This window comes from Puma concolor, chromosome D3 (assembly GCF_028749965.1).
Source record: "Puma concolor isolate L17-30 chromosome D3, mPumCon1.1.hap2, whole genome shotgun sequence".
NCBI classification, from domain to species: domain Eukaryota; kingdom Metazoa; phylum Chordata; class Mammalia; order Carnivora; family Felidae; genus Puma; species Puma concolor.
Window position 1 is genome coordinate 29,557,459 of NC_141678.1, and position 19,574 is coordinate 29,577,032.

Genomic DNA, 19,574 nt, shown 5'->3' on the forward strand with positions numbered 1-19,574 from the left:
TCCGGGCCAGTGCAGCTTCGGCAGGAAGGTGGATCCCTCAGAAGCAGAGCCATGGGCAGGGCAGCAGGAGGGAGCTGGGAGCATGGAGTGAGGGTGGGCAGTTGGAGTGGAGGGGGAATGAGGGGGGCCAGCAGGGAGGGTGGGGACTTCTGTGGGACTTTAGAGGACAAGTCAACTCCAGGGTGTCCAAGGGAGGTGTTTGAGGCTAAGAGGTCAACCTGATGAAATATGGACTGTTCAAGGAGGAGGAGTGTGAGGACGAGGTGGGCAGGGTGGGTTCTGGCACGGTGGAGTGGAGAGCTGGCCCAGGGGGCTGGGGTTGGAACCCTGTCTGCTGGGATGAGGTCCCGACCTGACTGAGAAGATAGTAAGCTGGGTGTGGCCCAACTAGTTCTGTGACAGAGACCCTTGAGAACATGCAGAGTGGAGGCCATCGTCAGGGAGGCCCAGGAGGACCTGGCTGCTGTGAGGCTTGAGGGCGAGGTAGTGAGAGGGTGAGTGATGTGAACAGTGTCCTGGTTGGCAGCCTGGGACAAGTGAAATGTCACTGGTTCTTAGCCGAGGTCTTATTACCTGTTTTCTGGAGGCCCTTCTGTGCTATCTGGGCTCCTCTGGCACTTGTGACAGGGTGTAGGGTGCTTTGGGCCCCTTGGATCAAGTGAGTGGCTCCCCTGCCCTTGGATGAGACAGGGCTAGACCAATGGTGCATGTTCTGGGCCCGGCTGCCCAGAGCCTGTGGACTTTTCTCTCAGGTGGTTGAGGTGCTGCTGGTGGTCTGGCCTCCCTAAGGAGAGTGCTCTCTTTCAGGTGTCTGCTGTGTCCTTCCTCATTTGTTGTCATTTGAAAGTGTGACTGGCAGTGTTTTTCTGTGAGGCTGTCTGCTGGAAGCCACTGTGGGCTTCCAGGGGCTTCCTATGGGGTCTGTGCTGCCTGCCTGTGCCCCGTGAGATTGGCTTGTGTTTGGGGTACATTGCCTTCCCTGACATGAAGGTCACTTCTGCCTCAGTGGAGCATCTGATGTTGGGGCTCCTCTGCTGCTGAGGGTCTGCTTTGTGGTGTCAATGGTGTCTTTTAGGCCCCACTCTGCCCCTGACCCCTCTTGTGTTTTCTTGTCCATATGTCCTCTGTCTCCTTCCCAGTGGATATTGTTACTGTGGACATTTTGCTTCTCGGGTGCTTGTCAGGGCCCCCAAAACATGTAGATGTCCTGGGCTTGGCCTCCCACCAGGAGTTGTATATGGGGTCTCTCTGGGTTGGATCATGTGCCTGGGCCTGAAGGAGGAGGGCTTTCTGATGGGAGCAACCTCAGAGCAGGGACCCTGTTGTCTGTCGTAGAGTCTAATGCTCACCTGCACTGGTGAGAAGGGCCATTGAGTGGCAAAGGAAGGAATGAAACCAGCCGTGGAGGAACAAGGGTGGGCTGGCCAGCAGGCAGTGGCCTCACAAGGCTTCGCATGTGGCCTGGCCACTCAGGAGGGTGAGGACATGGGGGCCTGGCCCAGGGATGCCCACCCAGCGTTTTCTCTGTGCGTTAGGTAGTCAGGGTTGGGCCCGCACCAGAGTGGTCAGAGGCTGCCAGGTTGTGGGCCCTCAGGTGCTCCTAGGTGCACAGCCTTGCCTCCCCTTCTGGGGTCTCCACAGCCCCCTTCACTGCCTCCATCCTAGCCCTCCCACACTGGGGCAGCATTTTTCCTCTGGCTGCCTGGACTTTGTTTTATTGTAAAGTTTCCCACAGAAGAGGTAAACTGCAGACAGTGCAGGAACTTTGGAAAATAGAGGATCCCATCACAATCACTCAGCATTTGGGTATATTGATTCCTTTCCCCCCACTTTTTAATATTCTGTTTTAAATAGTCATACAGCAGAATTGTAGGTGCCCATCTCTGTATCCACCACCCAAAAGAAGAAATATACACATTTTTTTAGCTTTAGAAGTAATCAGTGCTCACAATAAAAATGTCTGAACATTTGAGAAGTATAAAACAAATCTCCACACTCAGCCTCCACCTCTAGCTGGGGGTCTGCCCCTGTGAGCAGTTCAGTTTGCCCACTTAGAGCCTGGGTTGTACAGCCCATCTTCTCCAGGTTACTTCTGTGTCCTGGGGGCCTTGGGTCAGCACCTGTGTGGCTTTTCCTCTTGCCTGTAGCTGTAAAGGCTTGCTTGGTCAGAGACCTCCAGTCTCTGCTTCACCTAGCCTCATAGCCTCAGCATTTCTTCACATCAGCCACTTATTCATTATTACTAATTATTAATTATTTTCCTTCCAGAAGCTGGATGGGAGGTCCCTGATCAAGCTGAACTTTGCAAAGAACAATGAAGGTGAGTGATCCCTTTGACACCCAATTCAAAAATTGGCCCACAGACCCCATAGCCCCTGTCTCTCACCAAGATCTCTGCAGAATCCATCATTCCTTTCTGATCAAGCCAGACATGGTTTTTTTTCTTTTTTATGTTTATTTATTTTTGAGAGAGAGACAGAGAGAGCATGTGCGAGTGAGGGAGAGGCAGAGAGAGGGAGAGAGGGAGAGAGAAAATCCTAAGCAGACCCCATCATATTGGCACAGAGCCCGACCCGAGGCTCAGTCTCCTGAATCATGAGATCATGACTTGAGCTGAAATCAAGAGTCAGGTGCTTAACTGACTGAGCCACCCAGGCACCCCATCCCAGGCACTTAATTTTTCAAAGATGTAGGGGCATCTGGCTGGCTCAGTCAATGGACAACATGACTTTTGAGTTTAAGCCCCATGTTGGCAGTAGAGGTTACTTAAAATTATAAAATGATTAAAGTAGCAAAGGTTTATATGTACTTTACCCCAATTAAAAAAAAAAAAAGATGTATAATTTTTCCTTAAAGATCCAAGTTGTTTAAAGCTGGGGGTGGGTGGGATATTTCTTCCCGCAAGGGCAGTGGGGCTGTGAGGGTTGTTGGTGGCCTTTGTGTGTATAGTTGGGTCCTGTGGGCATGGACCCTGTCTGGATGAGGCGCTGGTCTGCTCATCACTGGAACCAGAAGCTGCTCAGACTGAGGCCCAGGGCAGTAGGTATGGGCAGTGTGATGGATTCGCCAGGCAGCTCTTAGTCTGGGCTTCTCCTCACCACTGGTTGTAAAGCCCACCCCAGCCCTGGGGTCCTCCTGCTTTATATCTCTCTGCACCCTCAGCCATTCTTGTTTTTTTTTTTTTTTTTTTTTAATGTTTGTTTATTTTTGAGAGAAAGTGCAAGTGGAGGAAGGGCAGAAAGAGAGGGACAGAGGATCTGAAGCAGGCTCTGTACTGATAGCAGTGAGCCCGATGCTGGGCTTGATTTCATGAACCGTGAGATCGTGACCTGAGCCAAAGTTAAATACTCAACGACTGATCCACCCAGGTGCCCCTCCCTCCACCATTCTTATTCATCAGATACCAGAGTTGAGGTGACCCCCACAGGCACCAACCTTGCTCTTGGTTCTTTGTGGGCCTGGCACAGTTCTCTTGGCCCATATAGATGCCATGGTGGGGGTTGTCTCTGCTAACCAGGAACGTACATTTTGGGGAGATGCTGAAACACGTGAAGCTGGGACCGGGCAGTCCTATCTCACCCCAGAGCCTGGCTCACAATAGGTGCTAGTTCGCTGTAAATGAGTGAGTGTGCACAGTGCTTTGTGGACAGTCCCTGGAGGTCAGGGACCGGTAGCCAAGTGGTGTAGATCTTCCTCTCTGAGATCAGCTGAGTTAGAGAGGCCCACAGTGTGTCTCTCATTCAGCAAATATTTACTGAGCACCTACCACGTGCAGAGAGCAGAATAGGCTACATCCCTTCTGGAATAAAAGCTTCTGGAATGCAAGGGAGGAAACTGGAAAACAGATCACCTTAGTGTGTCAGATGCTGCTTCTACCACCAACCAAAGTTAAAGATGAGGGAAGAGACTCCTAGGAAAACACACTGATAGGATTTGAGTGGGAATCTGATGAAAGAGGAGGCCTGTGGAGATGTGGGGGAAAGCATTCCAGGCAGGGGGCACAGCCAGTGCAAAGGCCCTGAGCAGTCCATTATTGCTGGAATAGTACAAGGGGTGGAAGCAGGGGCTTCAGTCAGAGGGGTCAGGGTTGGGGATGGTGCTGGGCAGTCATGCAGGGTCCAGGCAGCCACAGGACTCTCAGATACCAGCCAGAGAGGAAAAGACAAGTTTGACCTTTCACCTGTTTGTTTTTTTTAAACAGTTTTGACCAGTAAGCACCTTTCTTTGCTTTCTTTCTTTATGTTTATTTATTTTGAGAGAGAGAACCAGAGTGTGGGCGAGTGAGCGAGGGAAGGACAGAGAGAAATTGAGAGAGAATCCCAAGTAGGCTCCACGCTGACACAGGGCTCAAACCCATGAACTGTGATATCATGACCCAAGCTGAAATCAAGAGTTGGATGTTCAAATGACTGAGTGCCCTTTTTGCTTTGTTTTTAAATTTTTTTTTTTTCAACGTTTATTTATTTTTGGGACAGAGAGAGACAGAGCATGAACGGGCGAAGGGCAGAGAGAGAGGGAGACACAGAATCGGAAACAGGCTCCAGGCTCTGAGCCATCAGCCCAGAGCCCGACGCGGGGCTCGAACTCACGAACCGTGAGATCGTGACCTGGTTGAAGTCGGACGCTCAACCGACTGCACCACCCAGGCGCCCCTTTTTGCTTTGTTTTTAATTGAAAACTTCAGACACATTAAAGTAGAATCAGTATGGTGATCCCCTGCCCCACATCCATCACCCAGCTTCAGTCCCATCCACTCAGGGCTGTCTGATTTTATCTGTGCTGCCATGTGCATAGGTGATATTGAAGCAAATATCAGGTACTGTATCATTTCATGCTTAAGTACGTTAGTGTGTATCTCTAAAAGATAAGGACTCCAAAACTAGTCATACTACCATCATCCCACCTAAAAAATTAACAGGAATTCCTTAGTATTGTCAAATATCCAGCCAGTGGTCAAATTTCTGGAATGCATTCCTTTTTTTTTTTTTTTTTTTTAAGTTTTCAAATCAAGATTTTTTTTTTTTAAGTCCACACAAATCCGTGTCTTTGATATCTAAGTCTCTTAATCTGCAAATATTCTCCTGCCCTTTTTTCTCAGTTTATTTGTTGAGACTTACTTGAACAGGCTTCCTGGCTGCCTGGTGCGGAGTTGGCAGGGCAGGGGCAGGGAGGGCAATGGGAGTTTGTTGCAGTAACATAGGTGATGGAATGTGGCAAGGTCTGAGATGGAGGATGGGGCCAGGGTGGTGAGTTAGCAGTGGGTTGGGGGCTGATGGAGCAGACTCTTCAAGGAAGGCCAAGTAGGGGTTGGGTTTTGCAGAATGACTAGGAGTTTCCCAGTGGAGTGGGAGGAGGGGGCTTGAGTATCTGACTGTCCTTCTGGGTCTCCACTCTGGGCATGCTGACACAGAGTTTTGCCTCCTCCTTTTCTCTGACCTTGGGCCTTTCTCTGATCTCTGCGTGTCCTCCCTCCCTCCCTCCCTCCTGTCTTTCCTTCCGTCCGTCCATCCGTCCTTCCTCCCTCCCTCCCTCCCTTCCTCCCTCTTTCCCTTTCCTTCCTTCCTTCCTTCCTTCCTTCCTTCCTTCCTTCCTTCCTTCCTTCCTTCCTCTTTCTTTCTCCCATTTATTCATTCATTTATTATTTATTTATGTATTTATAATTTACATCCAAGTTAGTTAGCATATAGTGCAATAATGATTTCAGGGAGTAGAGTCCAGTGACTCATCCCCTACATATAACACCCAGTGCTCATCCCAACAAGTGTTCTCCTTAATGCCCCTTGCCCATTTAGCACATGCCTCCATCCACAAGCCCTCCAGCAACCCTCAGTTTGTTTTCTATATTTAAGAGTGTCTTATGTTAGGGGCGCCTGGGTGGCTCAGTTGCTTGAGCATCTGACTTCAGCTCAGGTCATAATCTCGTGGTTTGTGAGTTCGAGCCCCGCGTCAGGCTCTGTGCTGACAGCTCAGAGCCTGGAGCCTGCTTTGGATTCTGTGTCTCCCTCTCTTTCTGTCCCTCCCCTGCTCATGCTGTATCTTTTTCACTCTCTCAAAAATAAGTAAACATTAAAAAACAAAAACAAAATAAGAGTCTCTTATGTTTTGTTCCCTTTCCCTGTTTTTATATTATTTTTGCTTCCCTTATGTTCATCTGTTTTGTATCTTAAATTCCACATATGAGTGAAGTCATATGATATTTGTCTTTCTCTAATTTCATTTAGCATAATACCCTCCAGTTCCACCCATGTAGTTGCAAATGGCAAGATTTCATTCTTTTTGATTGCCGAGTAATACTCCATTTTGTGTGTGTGTGTGTGTGTGTGTGTGTGTGTGTGTGTGTGTGTGTGTGTGTACACATATATATACACCACATTTTCTTTATCCATTCATCCATCGATGGACATTTTGGGCTCTTTCCATACTTTGGCTATTGTCAGCAGCACTACTATAAACATGGGGGTGCATGTGTCCCCTCGAAACAGCATACCTGTATCCCTTGGATAAATACCTAGTAGTGCAATTGCTGGGTTGTAGGGTAGTTCTATTTTTAATTTTTTGAGGAACCTCCACGCTGTTTTCCAGAGTGGCTGCACCGGTTTGCATTCCCACCAGCAATTCAAAAGGGTTCTTCTTTCTCCGCATCCTCACCAATATCTGTTGTTGCCTGAGTTGTTAATGTTAGCCATTCTGACAGGTGTGAGGTGTATCTCATTGTGGTTTTGATTTGTATTTCCCTGATGATGAGCCTTCTTTCTAGGAAAGTACCACTGCCCAGTGCTATTCACCGTGTTCACCAACAACACCCACATCGTAGCTGTCAAGACCACGGGCAATGTCTATACCTATGAGGTGGGTTCTTGGGAACTGTGTCCCATGCAGGCTCTTTGGGTATATGCTCCAGGGAAACCCTGGGCTGGCGTTAAGGTTGCACTGGGTGCAGTGGGCACAGCCTGTCCCCGTGGAGCCTACATTCTGAGAGCTGTCAGCGCAGACAGGAAGAGGTGTGCCCTTCCTGCAGCCTCCAGACCTGAAACCTGGCCAGTTCTTTTGTACCCCAGGGGTCCTTCCCACCATCTTCATCTTCACTGACCGGGCCCTGGAAGGGAACCTGTGCTCTGAGGGCAGGCCTGGGGCTGAGGGGAGCACGGAGCCCCCCTCCACCGCGTCCTGGTGGAGTCCCCAGGAGGAGCAGATGCAGGCTGGTGGGCAAGTGTGAGGGTGAGGAGGCCCTGATTTCCATACCTGTCCTCCTGCTCTGGGTATGCCAGCACAGGGTACAGAGCAGGGTGTGGGCCCCATGTTGCAGGGAAACCCTCCCTGAGATGTTATCAGACCTGTCACCAGCTGTTGGCAGGGTCCTGGTGGCCAGTGCCACCCTAGGGGCTCCAGGGGTCACTTTTGCCCAAAGAGTGCACAGATTTGGTGGAAGGGCTTTGATAGAGATGCATGGCTGGCCTTGTTGAGCCTGCTTATTGACATAAGATGTGTATCATGAGAGTGTCCTTTGGTGAGCTTTGCTCAAATGGCTGAATTTGAATCTTTCAGGCTCATCAAGCTCCGCCCTCAGTGGTGGGGCCACTGCTGTGAGCCCTTGGTGGGTCCCGTCTTTTTCCTCACCTCTGAGATGGCGCTGTCATCTGGGTAGGCTCCAGGCTCCTGGTGCCAGCATTGGGGCCAGCACTGTAACAGTGGGCTCTCTCTTGGCTGTAGGCAGTGGAGCAACTAAATATCAAGGCCAAGAACTTCCGAGACCTGCTGACAGACGAGCCCTTCTCTCGGCAGGACATCATCACCCTCCAGGTGGGTGTCCCCTTCCCACTGCTGTTCCCAGGAGGGACCATGGCACCCCTCTGCCAACCCCACCTCTCCACCCAGGCTCTGTGACCTGCCTGCTGTTTCCCAGCTGCCCTCAGCTCCTGGCAGCACCCCTGCTCTCTGTCAGCCTGGGCCTTCACGAGGCCGCTTCACATCTCTTCTTCCAGTGCCTGCCCTTGCTACGTCAAGGCCGCTCCTCTCTGCCCCAGAGCCATCTCCGTATCCAAGTGGGAGAGGATGGGCTGGTGTGTGCTCTACCCCAGTGGTGAGCGTAGGGCTAGGGTGTGCCTCTGAGTGTCAGAGAATGGGTTCCTGAAAGACCTGGACTTAGAAACCAGGGGTGGCCTTTGTGGACCCCTCCCATCCAGGGCTTGTCCTGTCCTCATCGGAGGTCCGTGCACATTCCCTCCCACAGTGTGGGCTTGCTGTCACCAGGACCTGAGGCACCAAGGGGTCTGTGGCAGCCGGCCGAAGGGAGCGTGGGGTGTGGCATGTGGGAGGCTAAGATGGGTGCCCCATTCTGCCTGCATCCCCTCCACGAAACTCCATCCGTCCCATGGCTGCCTGATGCGAGACATGCTCATCTTCCGTGTGCTAGGGAGAAGGGGACACAGTTTGGAGAGCAGCTAGCTATTTATATCACTATCCCCACCCACCCCTGCTCCTGGCCGTGCTCAGGCAGAGCCCTCCCCTGACCCCTGATGCCCACCCTCCATTCCCTGCTCGACACCCCAGATCTCTGTGCTGCCACTGGCCTCTCCTTCCCAACCCCAGCACTCAGGCCACCTGCCTGCCTCACTGCCTGGCTCACTGTGCTGTGTGTGTTCTTTTTGCTGCAGGACCCCACCAATTTGGACAAATTCAATGTCTCCAACTTCTTTCATGTGAAGAATAACATAAAAATAACAGATCCTGGTAGGTGCAACGGCAGCTGGTCTGGGTGCCAGGGGTTTGGGTGCCAGTGCTTTCTGGGTAAAGCCCTTGCCTTCCTGGGGCTGGAGCATCCAGGAGTCTTGCTCAAGCCTAGACTGGCTACACTTAGCTTCTGTGCTGAAGTTGGCAGGACCTTGTTGGCCCATGCCTGCCCACAGGGGGCCTGTTGTGGGTGTCCCAGCTGGGGCCAGTATCCTTGGTGCCCACCGCCTCATGCCATGGAGGCCTGGCTGCCGCCTCTTCCCCACTCAACACCCAGCTCCAAGGCCCTTCTAGGCCGCTTCCTCTCCCAGGTCCTCCACTCGCTTCTTAGAAATTGGCTCTGTTCTCATTGTGGGAATAGGTAGTCAGTGAGGAGTGGTGACTGTGGCCTCTGCTCAGCTAGTTGGTTGCTGCTCCCAGTGTCATTTGGTGCAGGGCTGTGTATGAGCCACTGGGGCCAGGTCACGGCTGGGGACAGACCAGAGCCGACTGTGGAGAACACTGTGGGCGGGTTGACTTGTACCCTTGTGAGCCGTTTCCTCGCTCTCTCTCCCTCTGCACACCCTTTTCTTCATCATAGCTACCAGGAAAGCGTCACTGTGATGGAGGTTCAGGTTACCCAGCCTAAGTCCTAGCCTGGGCTTCCACTATTACAGCAGGCTCTGGCCTCCTGTCCCTGTCGTGCACATTTGGGGACATTGCTGGGGGCTCGGCTGATCAGGGCCACTGTGCTGTTTTATAGATGAAGAAAAGGCCAAACAGGACCCATCTTATTATTTGAAAAATACAAACGCCGAGACCCGAGAGACGCTGCAGGAGCTCTACAAAGAGTTCAAAGGGGACGAGGTTCTGGCTGCCACCATGAAAGTCCCAGAGAAGAAGAAAGTGGACAAGCTGAATGCTGTGAGTAGGCAGAGGGCCACACAGCTGCCAGCTCAGCCAGCCTGCCCAGCTCAGCCCCTCAGAGGTCTTGGTGAAGGGACTCATGGAGGCCTTGGGATACACTTGGAGGGGGGTGGCCAGGACCCCTCAGAGCCCACGTGCCCCTTGGAGGCCCATAGGAGGGCTGCATTGAAAATGGGCCTCAAGGGGCGCCTGGGTGGCGCAGTCGGTTAAGCGTCCGACTTCAGCCAGGTCACGATCTCGCGCTCCGTGAGTTCGAGCCCCGCGTCGGGCTCTGGGCTGATGGCTCAGAGCCTGGAGCCTGTTTCCAATTCTGTGTCTCCCTCTCTCTCTGCCCCTCCCCCATTCATGCTCTGTCTCTCTCTGTCCCCAAAATAAATAAAAACGTTGAAAAAAAATTTTTTTAAAAAGAAAATGGGCCTCAGGAGGCTGGGGATGGCAGGTGGGGTGCTGGAGGCCACACATGGCCTGTTCAGGCAGGGCTATGGGGGATGAGGGGGACAGAGGGGGCTCTGAGGCTCCATCCTTAAAGACTTACCCAGAAAAATTTGCAAAAGTAAGAAAAGAAAGGTTGTGGTTAATAATCCCATTCCTCTAAAACAACAGTGCTTAGTATTTTGATGTATTTCCTTCTAACGGGGAGAAATCTTTTTTTTCCCACTGTCTTAGATAAAAATAAAACCTATTGGGGTTTATTTTTTCCTGATTAAAAAGGCAGTGTGTTTACTGTAAAAAGTTGAAACGTTTGCAAAAGAACTAGAGTTCCTGGTACTGTGAATACCAGAGGTGACCAGTTTCTACTTACTTCCAGGGTTTCAGTTTACATGAGAGCCTTGGCCAGCTCAGCCTCAGCCTCCTGCACAGGCGGGGCCCTGTGTTGCGAGCACCCTGGCTGGGTCCCCTCAGTCCGTGAGCTCTTAGAGGGCCCGGCCCCCAGGAGGTCCCTGCTGGGCTCTGTGGGCGGCGGCCATGGACAGTTTCTTGGAGGAAGGGTACCAAGCAGGGCCTGAGCAGTGGGGCCCCAGCCTCTCAGGGCACCACTAATGCACCCATGTGGTTTCCTCTCCAGGCGCACTATTCCACCGGCAAGGTCAGCGCCTCCTTCACCTCCACTGCCATGGTTCCAGAGACTACGCACGAAGCAGGTAGCTGCCTTTGCACCTTCATCTCCAGCAATGCTGCTTAACAGCGTCCAAGGGCAGGGCGCCCCCTTGAGCATCACTTTATCATGCCTGGCCTTCATGGGTGCTTAGGCAACTCAGGCATGGTCAGGCAGCCATAGGCCCTTTTGGAAAGTATGTTTGTCCGGGATGGCAGAGGCTGCAGGGGGGCCAGGCCGGGAGTAGAAGGTCCTCCCTCTACCTGCCGGGGCTGCCCTGCCTTGGGCTCCAGCCCACGTCCCACCTTGGCACTGTCCCCATGCCCCTTCCTCTTGTGTTCTCAGCCTGCCAAGTCCCCACCATCCCCTTTGCCCCTCCTAGCCTGCTGTGTCCAGGCTTTTCTAGTACCTCCTTAACCTCTGAGCCCTTCCTCATCCCTCTACCTGTACACTCACCCTGTCCTGCCACTGTGGCCCCTGTGAGCCTATGCTCAGACCAGGAAGACTCTTGGGCTCTCCCCAAAGCTGGGGCTGCGTCCCCGGCCCTAGAACCTGGTGTGGGGTGGGCTTGCCCGAGATGGAGGGCAGCACAGAGCTCTGGCCTGGGTTTGCAGCTGCCATCGATGAGGATGTGCTGCGCTACCAGTTTGTGAAGAAGAAGGGCTATGTGCGGCTGCACACCAACAAGGGCGACCTCAACCTGGAGTTGCACTGCGACATGGTAGGTGGCTGCCATCCCCTCCACCTAAGTCCAGGCCCTTGCCAGGGTCTTAAATACATAGCTGCACTTGGCACATGCTCGTGGTACAAAATTCCACTTGGTCTCCAGAAAGTATGGTACCCCCACCTCCCTTTCTGTTAGGGACCCTGTTAGCGGTGCACTGCATTTCCTTGGTCCGTGCTCTGAGCAGTTGCGTGCACAACCTTCACACGAAAGAGGTCAGGCTCCACACACACACCCCTGCCCCCCACTTGTTCAAGTGTCTCTCCACGGCCCTGGCTTAGGGTCACGGCAGATACAAGTGTCTTGTCATTTAGCTTCACAGGTCCTTCTTTACCATGTCTGGGCTGGGCAGCAGACCATTGCCCCTGCACGGTAAGGGCCCTGGGTGGCAGTTGTGATCCTTGCATCAGTTGCTCCTTGCCTCACAGAAGTATCTGGGCTATTTTGTAGACACCAAAAACCTGTGAAAACTTCATCAAACTCTGCAAGAAGCAGTATTACGATGGCACCATCTTCCACAGATCCATCAGGAACTTTGTGGTGAGTGACAAGAGTCAGCACTGGCCAAAGACTTGCTTCTCTGTAGGGGCCCTGTGACTCCTGGCCAGCGTGAGTCCTGCAGGTGACTCCTGGGAGTCATTCCTATGAGCCCCTTTTTTTCAGGGCAGGGAGCCTGCAGGCTGACCCCTAAGAGTCCCCAGCCTGGCCACACTAGGCTTGTGCAGAGAAGTGGCCTGGGAGGGCCTTGTCCTCACCCAGAACTCCCTTGAGCCCCCCTGGCAGGTGGGGAGTTCATTCAGCCAGTGGTGGTGGGCGGTGGCAGGAGGGTCAGGCAGGGCCTCGGGCTCAAGGGGTACAGCTTGCTGACTGGCTTCTTGTCTTCTCACAGATCCAGGGGGGAGACCCCACTGGCACAGGCACAGGTAGGTACTAGTATGGGGGCCACCCTGGCAGCTTTGGCTGCTTCATAGGCCGCGAGGGGGTAGGTGGGTGCAGGCTGTGCTGAGAGCTCCAGATGTGGAATCTGACAGACCAGCCACCAGCCTGCTGTGTGACCTCAGGCACATCCCTCATTTTTCTCATTTTGAGATGGTTGTAAGGCCTGGTTAGAGGATGAAAAGCAACATGTTGCCTTCTTGCTGCCTCTTGAACCCTTCAGCCTGTTGGCTCCTTGGGCCCGGGCCACTCCCTCACCCCACGTGGTGTGAGCAGTAATAACCTGTGGTTTTCACCTTCTACTCCTTGTACTAGGGGCCTGGCCCCATGTAGGGGCTCTGAAGGACCTGGGGGCTGGGAGGAGTCCATGGGGAGATAGTGATGAGGGTCCCTCGGGGCCAGGGCTGCCTTCTGAGGTACTTGGCAGCAGTGCCCCTTGGGACTCAACACACATTTCCAGAGCTGGGCTTCGTCCTTCGGGCTGCACTTGGCCTGGGACCCAGTCATTCTTACTGCCAGTCATGCTGCTTTCTCTTCCAGGTGGGGAGTCGTACTGGGGAAAGCCTTTCAAAGATGAATTCCGGCCCAACCTCTCGCACACGGGCCGGGGTATCCTCAGCATGGCCAACTCGGGGCCCAACACCAACAAGTCTCAATTGTGAGTCAGCCGGCAGCTGTGGGTGGGTCCTCCCTCTCAGCTTTGCCCTAGAGAGCATACACTACCTGAATCCCACCCAGAAAGTGGGCAGCACTCCGGGGGGAGACTCACCACTCCCCCACCCCCCAAGTGTGTGTGCTTTGTATGTGCCCATGAAAGAATAGACATGGGTGGTTACACAGAGACCCAGAGCGGCTGTAGGAGGCAGATGCGGGTGTGGGTGTGGCTGGCCCGGGCTGTGGGGAGAGTGCATGATGGGGGGCAGGGGCGGCTAGAACTTGTAGTGCATTTCTGGAAATGGGGAGACCCAGTGAGGGTGTGAGAATTCTGCTTGCAGCATTGAGGTGTGAGATGCTTGGGACACTCAGCCTGGTCCTAGTGGGTCAGCCAAGGGGGTGAGAATGAGCTGGAAGTAAAGACCTGGCCACCCTGGTCTAGATGAAAAGGCGAGGGGTGAGGGCCCACCGGAAGTGAGTGTGGGAAGGGGAACAGCCAGACTCAACCTGGGAGGGACGGGGGTGGGGGATGTCTGTGGGGCAGCGGCAAGACAGTTTTCCAGAGGAGCCTTGCACAATGGGGCTGGTAGGGCAGGGGAGATCGGTCTGTGCAATGTGGGGGCCGATGATGGTGGCATCGAGCGGGGCAGGAATGGTGGCTTTCCTGGACGTTTGATGGGATTCCCCTGCAGAGCCGTGCAGCTGGGTAGAATGGGGGTGCCCAGCCAGGCAGGGTTTCGCTTGGCCTCAATCATTCCCTCTCTTGGGAGCTGGAGGAGTTCACTGAGTTTCATTATTTCTGATTTTTAAAAGTCTTTAGTTTCTGCTTGTTCTTTGTCAACTCTTTCCTCTTTGCTCACTTTTTATGAGGAAGTTTGTGTGTGCATATGTATATATAATCTGGAATTAGGCCCTGATTTACACAAGGATGTAACACATGCCTGGGAGGAGGTGGGGAAAGGAGCCGGGCCTCTCCCAGAACACCTGCTGGAGGAGCACCTTCTCTGTAGGAAGCACTCAGCAGGAGGGCCCTGGCTTAGGATGTAAAGGATTTATGGAAAATCACCTGGAACGAGTCACCTAAGCTAGGGGACCATCAGGATACAAAAGGGGCCTCCCTTGAGAGAGGACACCCTGGGGCCCAGGCAGTCCCAGCACCCCCTTCTCCACTGTGCCCGTGGTGTCTGGGGCCAACCAGGCACACTTGACAGGGGCTCTGATGGGCACCCTCATATTAGAGGTGAGTCAACGGCAGGGGTGCCTGGGTGGCTCAGTCCGTTGAGTGTCTAACTTCGGCTCAGGTCATGATCTCGAACTTACAGTTCGAGCCCGGCCTCAGGCTCTCTGCTCTCAGAACAGAGCCTGCTTCAGATGCTCTGCCCCACTTTGTCTCTGCCCCGCTTTCTCTCTGCCCCTCCCCTGTTCTCTCAAAAAGTAACATTGAAACAAAATATCTGGGATCTTGTCAAATGGAAAATACCTGGGAAAAACATCTAGAATATCAATGACTAAAAAGCTCTTAAAAATACAGGGGCACGCGGGTGGCTCAGTTGGTTGAGCATCTGACTCTTTTTTTTTTTCAACATTTATTTATTTTTTGGGACAGAGAGAGAGCATGAACGGGGGAGGGGCAGAGAGAGAGGGAGACACAGAATCGGAAACAGGCTCCAGGCTCTGAGCCATCAGCCCAGAGCCCGACGCGGGGCTCGAACTCACGGACCGCAAGATCGTGACCTGGCTGAAGTCGGACGCTCAACCGACTGCGCCACCCAGGCGCCCCTGAGCATCTGACTCTTGATTTCTGTTCAGGTCTTGAGCCTCAGGGTCATGGGACCAAGAGCCCCGAGTTGGGCTCTGTACTGACAGTGTGGAGCCTGCTTGGGATTCTCTGTCTCCCTCTCTCTGCCTCTTCCCAACTTGTGTGCGTGTGCATGCGCGTGATCTTTTTCGCAAAAATAATCATTAAAAAAAAAGACTTTTTGAGAGAGAGCGTGCATAAGCAGGGGAGGAGGGGCAGAGAGGGAGAGAGACAGAGTACCCAAAGTGGGCTCTGTGCTGACAGCAGACAGCCCAATGTGGGGCTCGAACTCACAAACCACGAGATCATGACCGGAGCCAAAGTTGGACGCTTAACCAATGGAGCCACCAGGTGCCCTGATTTTATTTTTTTCTCAAGCTGTACACCCAGTGTGGGGCTTGAACTTAAAACCCCAAGATCAAGAGTGCATGCTCCACCGATTGAGCCTGCCACACACCCCAGATTTTAAGATCATTTTATCTACAGCAGACTATGGGGGTTCTAATTGGAGTGATGTGATGTTGATAGTTTGGAAGGATAGATGTATGACCTCTTCCATTTATGAATGTGTCTTGACATTCTGTGAGGCTGTGTTTTATATCTTTTAATGTGGCTTTATAGTTTTCTTCACCTGGGCTCCCTGCCTTCCTGGATAAGCCTGTTCATTAAGGATTTTATGACTTGTGATATTTTTGTAATAAGAATTCTTTTCCAATTCTGTTGCGCATGTGGAGAAAGCCTATTTTATTTATTTATTTATTTATTTATTTACATTTATTTATTTATTTTTGAGAGAGAGAGACAGAGCACAAGCAGGGGATGGGCAGAGAGAGAAGGAGACACAGAATCCCAGGCTCCAGGCTCCAGGCTCCGAGCTGTTAGCACAGAGCCCGATGCGGGGCTCGAACTCACAAACCATGAGATCATGACCTGAGCTGAAGTCGGATGCTCAACCGACTGAGCCACCCAGGCGCCCCGAGAAAGTCTATTTTATATCTAGCTACTTTATCAAATTCTCTTATAACTCAGATAGTTTTTGTTAAGAGTGTCTTGGGTTTTCTAGATACTCACGTTTATCAGCACAAGGTGGTGTTCTGTCTTCTCTTCTAGTGTGAACACCAGTCACTTCATAGGCCTGTAAGGAGAGGAGTGGGCGTAATATGCTGTTTTGCCATCTGATCAAATTTGTTTTGGGGCCTACTTTTTTGGAGAGACTGTGGCATTTCCAGATGTTTTTCTCTTAGCATCTGTTACTATGGTCCTATGGTTTTCCTTTCCTCCTGGAATTTGTGGATGTATCCTCTGGGCTGACCAGCCTTGCTGTCTGTCAATCCTTTGTTCTGGAGTAAACCCGGTCTGGTCCTTGCTGTGCAATGATGGTCCGACGACCACTGTTTTAGACCATGTGCCACTATCTATCTTCTGTAGCCAGGTGTGGCTTGTCAGAACTGGTTTGGTGGGACCAGAGTCTGAGAGGGTGCAGCCTGCACAGTGAGCCTGCCCTCACTTTATAGCCTGGGGTGGTTAAACTTAGATTGGAGTCAGCTGCTTGTTCAGTTAGCTTGTCAAGGACAGCTTTTGCAGATCATTCACTCTAATTCCTTAGTCAGATTCCACTCCGTGGGCCAACTGGCCCACGTTTCTGTTTTGCCAGAATGTAACTGGTCCATGTCTAGATTTCCAAACTTGCTTCCATGGCATCTCTTTTCCTGTTGCTCACCGTATCTCCTTTCCCACTCTCCTTAATGGCTCACGAAAGGCTTCTCTGTTTTTACTTCATGTAAGTTCCCTCAGTTTCCATCTTTAATGGCTTCTTCCTGTTTCTCTTCTCTTTCTCTCCTTTCTTAGCCTCGCGTCTTGCTCTCCACCCTGAAGACATTTGAGTCTGTATATGTTGACGGCACTTTCTTCTTAGGTCAAAGAACTAATTTGAGACTTCCTTTCTATTATGTCTTTGCCCTTTCATTGTTTTTCTGTTTCCTTTTTTTTCTTTGGGACTATTTCATTCCCTTTTAAGGTTCCCCATGTGTGTTAGAAATGAGTGGTAGTGAGTGACCCACTCGGTGGCCACAGTTAAGGTCTGCACAGTTGTGGGTTTTGACGTCTGTGGACACCTGCCCGCTGGCCTTGTCATCGGGTCAGACCTGGTGGGCCCCAAGGGAGTGCTGTCCCTGGAGGAATGTGCTTCTTCAGCCTTCCGTCCCTGCCAGGTGTGTGTGCGTGTGTGCATGCTGTGGGTTGTCGGGGATGTGGGTGGCATCGCACCGTGTCCCAGCAGGCTGCCCGGCCTGCACCACTTCCAGGGGTGTGGCCTCATGCCCTTATGCACCGGGATCCGCCCCAGAATGCTTTTGCCTCCATCTCTTGTTAAACATCTCCTTCCATCCTTTAACTTGGAGCTTTCTAGATCCTTGAAGTCTTGGGGCTGTCTTTCTAACAGCACATGCTGGAGTGGGGACTATTTTACCTCAGCCTGACAGTCATAAGTGCATACCTAACTTTCCAGACGGTATCTGGATTGCTTTCTGTTACCTTCATTTGTGCTTTCTAGTCACCCTTTTAAAAAATATTTTTCGGAGCACCTGGGTGGCGGCCAGCCGGTTAAGCGGCCGACTTTGGCTCAGGTCATGATTTCGCGGTCCGTGAGTTCGAGCCCCGCGTCGGGCTCTGTGCTGACAGCTCAGAGCCTGGAACCTGTTTCAGATTCTGTGTCTCCCTCTCTCTGACCCTCGCCCATTCATGCTCTGTCTCTCTCTGTCTCAAAAATAAATGTTAAAAAAAATAAAATAAAAAATATTTTTCATTTCTTTCTCCTGATTTGGAAGTTAGATGTGTCACTTAAGTAGATTTATTTAAAGTCTGTAGTTACTAGTTAGTTATCTCTCTCCCTCCCAGACAGATCCTTCCAGTCCTGGCCCCCCAGCTCTACCATCTCACATTAGTATAGTTAGGCATTTAAATTTCACTCATTTTTATACCAAACTAGATGTAAAAATTTACTTGGTCAGTGTTTATGGGTATTTACCCATGTTCCTCAGTGTCTTTGCTCCCTTTCCTGCTCGTGTCCTTTCTTCCAGTTCAGAGTCCCTGCTCCTTGAGCTGCTGTCACACTGGTGTGGGCTCTGGTGTCCAGTTTCCCCAGCCACTCACTCCCCTAGCAGCCTCTCCCTGCAGGCTTTGGCATTGTCTGCCCGACAGGAGGTGGCATTAGCCGGGTCTGGAGGCACAGCCTCTCCTGCTCTTTCCCAGGCAGCTGTGCCCTGGGCCTCTTCCTGGGGAGCCAGGGGTCCTGGTCCCCTGGACGGGCAGGGCATGAAGGCCACACACGCGAGTGAGCTCCAGCTTCCCAGAATAGCTCTTGAGGGACGAGGACGCCTGGTTTGTGCCCAGAAGCCATGACCCAAGTCAAGCTGGGGGGGGGGAGCTTGCACGCTCGTCCTGATGCCCTCTCTTCCTTGCCCAGCTTTATCACCTTCCGCTCCTGCGCATACCTTGACAAGAAGCACACTATCTTCGGGCGGTAAGAGAAGCTGCTGCTGAGGTCTGGGGTGCGGGTGGGCTTCTTCCCCAGTGGGACCCTCTCACTGCCTTTCCCCCTCGCCTGGCTCCATGCTCATTTGCCCTCATCACCATCACTGCCACGGTCATGGCCATGCAGACCTGCTGGCTGAGAGGAGCTCTAGCCCCCTCTGGCCGGCTGCCCTCCCTGAACTCACCCCCCTCAGGCTCTCCTCTGGATGGTTCCAATTCTCAAGTCTGGTCCATGTTTGTTCTCTGTCCTCTTGTTTTGTGAAGGCCCGGATGGTATTTCCAGTTTCCTGGCTTCATGGTCTGTCACAACCCTCAGCTCAGCTGTCTGTAGCGCCAAAGGCACTAGCATAGAAGCAATGGGTGTGGCTACGTCCCAATAAAACTTTGAACAAGCCAGGTGGCCCACTGGCCCTGCTCTTACCTCTCTCCTCAGCCCCTCCTCCCCGGGCCATGGCCCTCACCCCTATGGGACCTTCTCAGGCCCATCCTCTGCCCTTCTTCCTGGCATGCCACAGGGACTTGGCTTTTGGGGGTTCACTGCCTGCAGCACAGAGTACCCCTTTCCCCCTGCTGCAGGGTTGTTGGGGGCTTTGACACACTGACAGCCATGGAGAACGTGGAGAGTGATCCCAAAACTGACCGCCCTAAGGTATGTACTCAGGGAGAGTAGAGGGACCGCTGCTCAGGCCTGGCATCAGGCAGGTGGCTTAGGAGGGGCCTGCTGCCTTCTGCCGGCCCCTCATTTGCCTCCCTCCGCTGCTAGGAGGAGATCCGCATTGACTCCACCACGGTGTTTGTGGACCCCTACGAGGAGGCTGACGCTCAGGTGAGGGGGCCTCAGCCACCAGGTGGGCAGGGCTTCTGGGGAACTTGCCCAGCCTGAGGAGCTCCGGGCCAGCTGTTGTCCTGTTCCCTCACAGATTGCTGAGGAGCGGAAGAAGACGCAGCTCGAGGAGGTGGCCCCAGAAAGCACAGTGAAAACAAGCCAGCCCAAGCCGGGGAGCCAGGGCCCCCAGACGTACCGCCAGGGGGTGGGCAAGTACATCAACCCGGCAGCCACGTGAGTGGAGCGAGGGCTGTTGTCCCGTTTTGCATGGTGCTCTCCAAGCTTACCAGTGCCCACGAGTCAGAACCCACCAGTGGTGAGGACAAGCAGGGGCCATGGGGGCCACTGCGCAGGCTGGGGATTGAGGACTTGG

At 52.7% G+C, this 19,574-nt stretch overlaps 1 protein-coding gene across 4 annotated transcripts in view; it reads left to right on the plus strand.

The window, feature by feature from the left end:
* The window catches only part of PPIL2 (peptidylprolyl isomerase like 2), a 31,413-nt gene that overhangs the window by 9,275 nt on the left and 2,564 nt on the right, over positions 1–19,574 (plus strand). For all 4 annotated transcript variants that reach the window (XM_025933265.2, XM_086682360.1, XM_086682361.1 and 1 more), the window contains exons 6-19: positions 2,269–2,320; positions 6,758–6,849; positions 7,711–7,800; positions 8,655–8,730; positions 9,473–9,633; positions 10,703–10,778; positions 11,347–11,453; positions 11,907–11,996; positions 12,346–12,379; positions 12,933–13,050; positions 18,308–18,364; positions 18,952–19,024; positions 19,139–19,201; positions 19,296–19,435. In XM_025933265.2, coding sequence (XP_025789050.1) covers positions 2,269–2,320; positions 6,758–6,849; positions 7,711–7,800; positions 8,655–8,730; positions 9,473–9,633; positions 10,703–10,778; positions 11,347–11,453; positions 11,907–11,996; positions 12,346–12,379; positions 12,933–13,050; positions 18,308–18,364; positions 18,952–19,024; positions 19,139–19,201; positions 19,296–19,435 — 1,229 coding nt within the window. The remainder of the gene's footprint in view (positions 1–2,268; positions 2,321–6,757; positions 6,850–7,710; positions 7,801–8,654; positions 8,731–9,472; positions 9,634–10,702; positions 10,779–11,346; positions 11,454–11,906; positions 11,997–12,345; positions 12,380–12,932; positions 13,051–18,307; positions 18,365–18,951; positions 19,025–19,138; positions 19,202–19,295; positions 19,436–19,574) is intronic.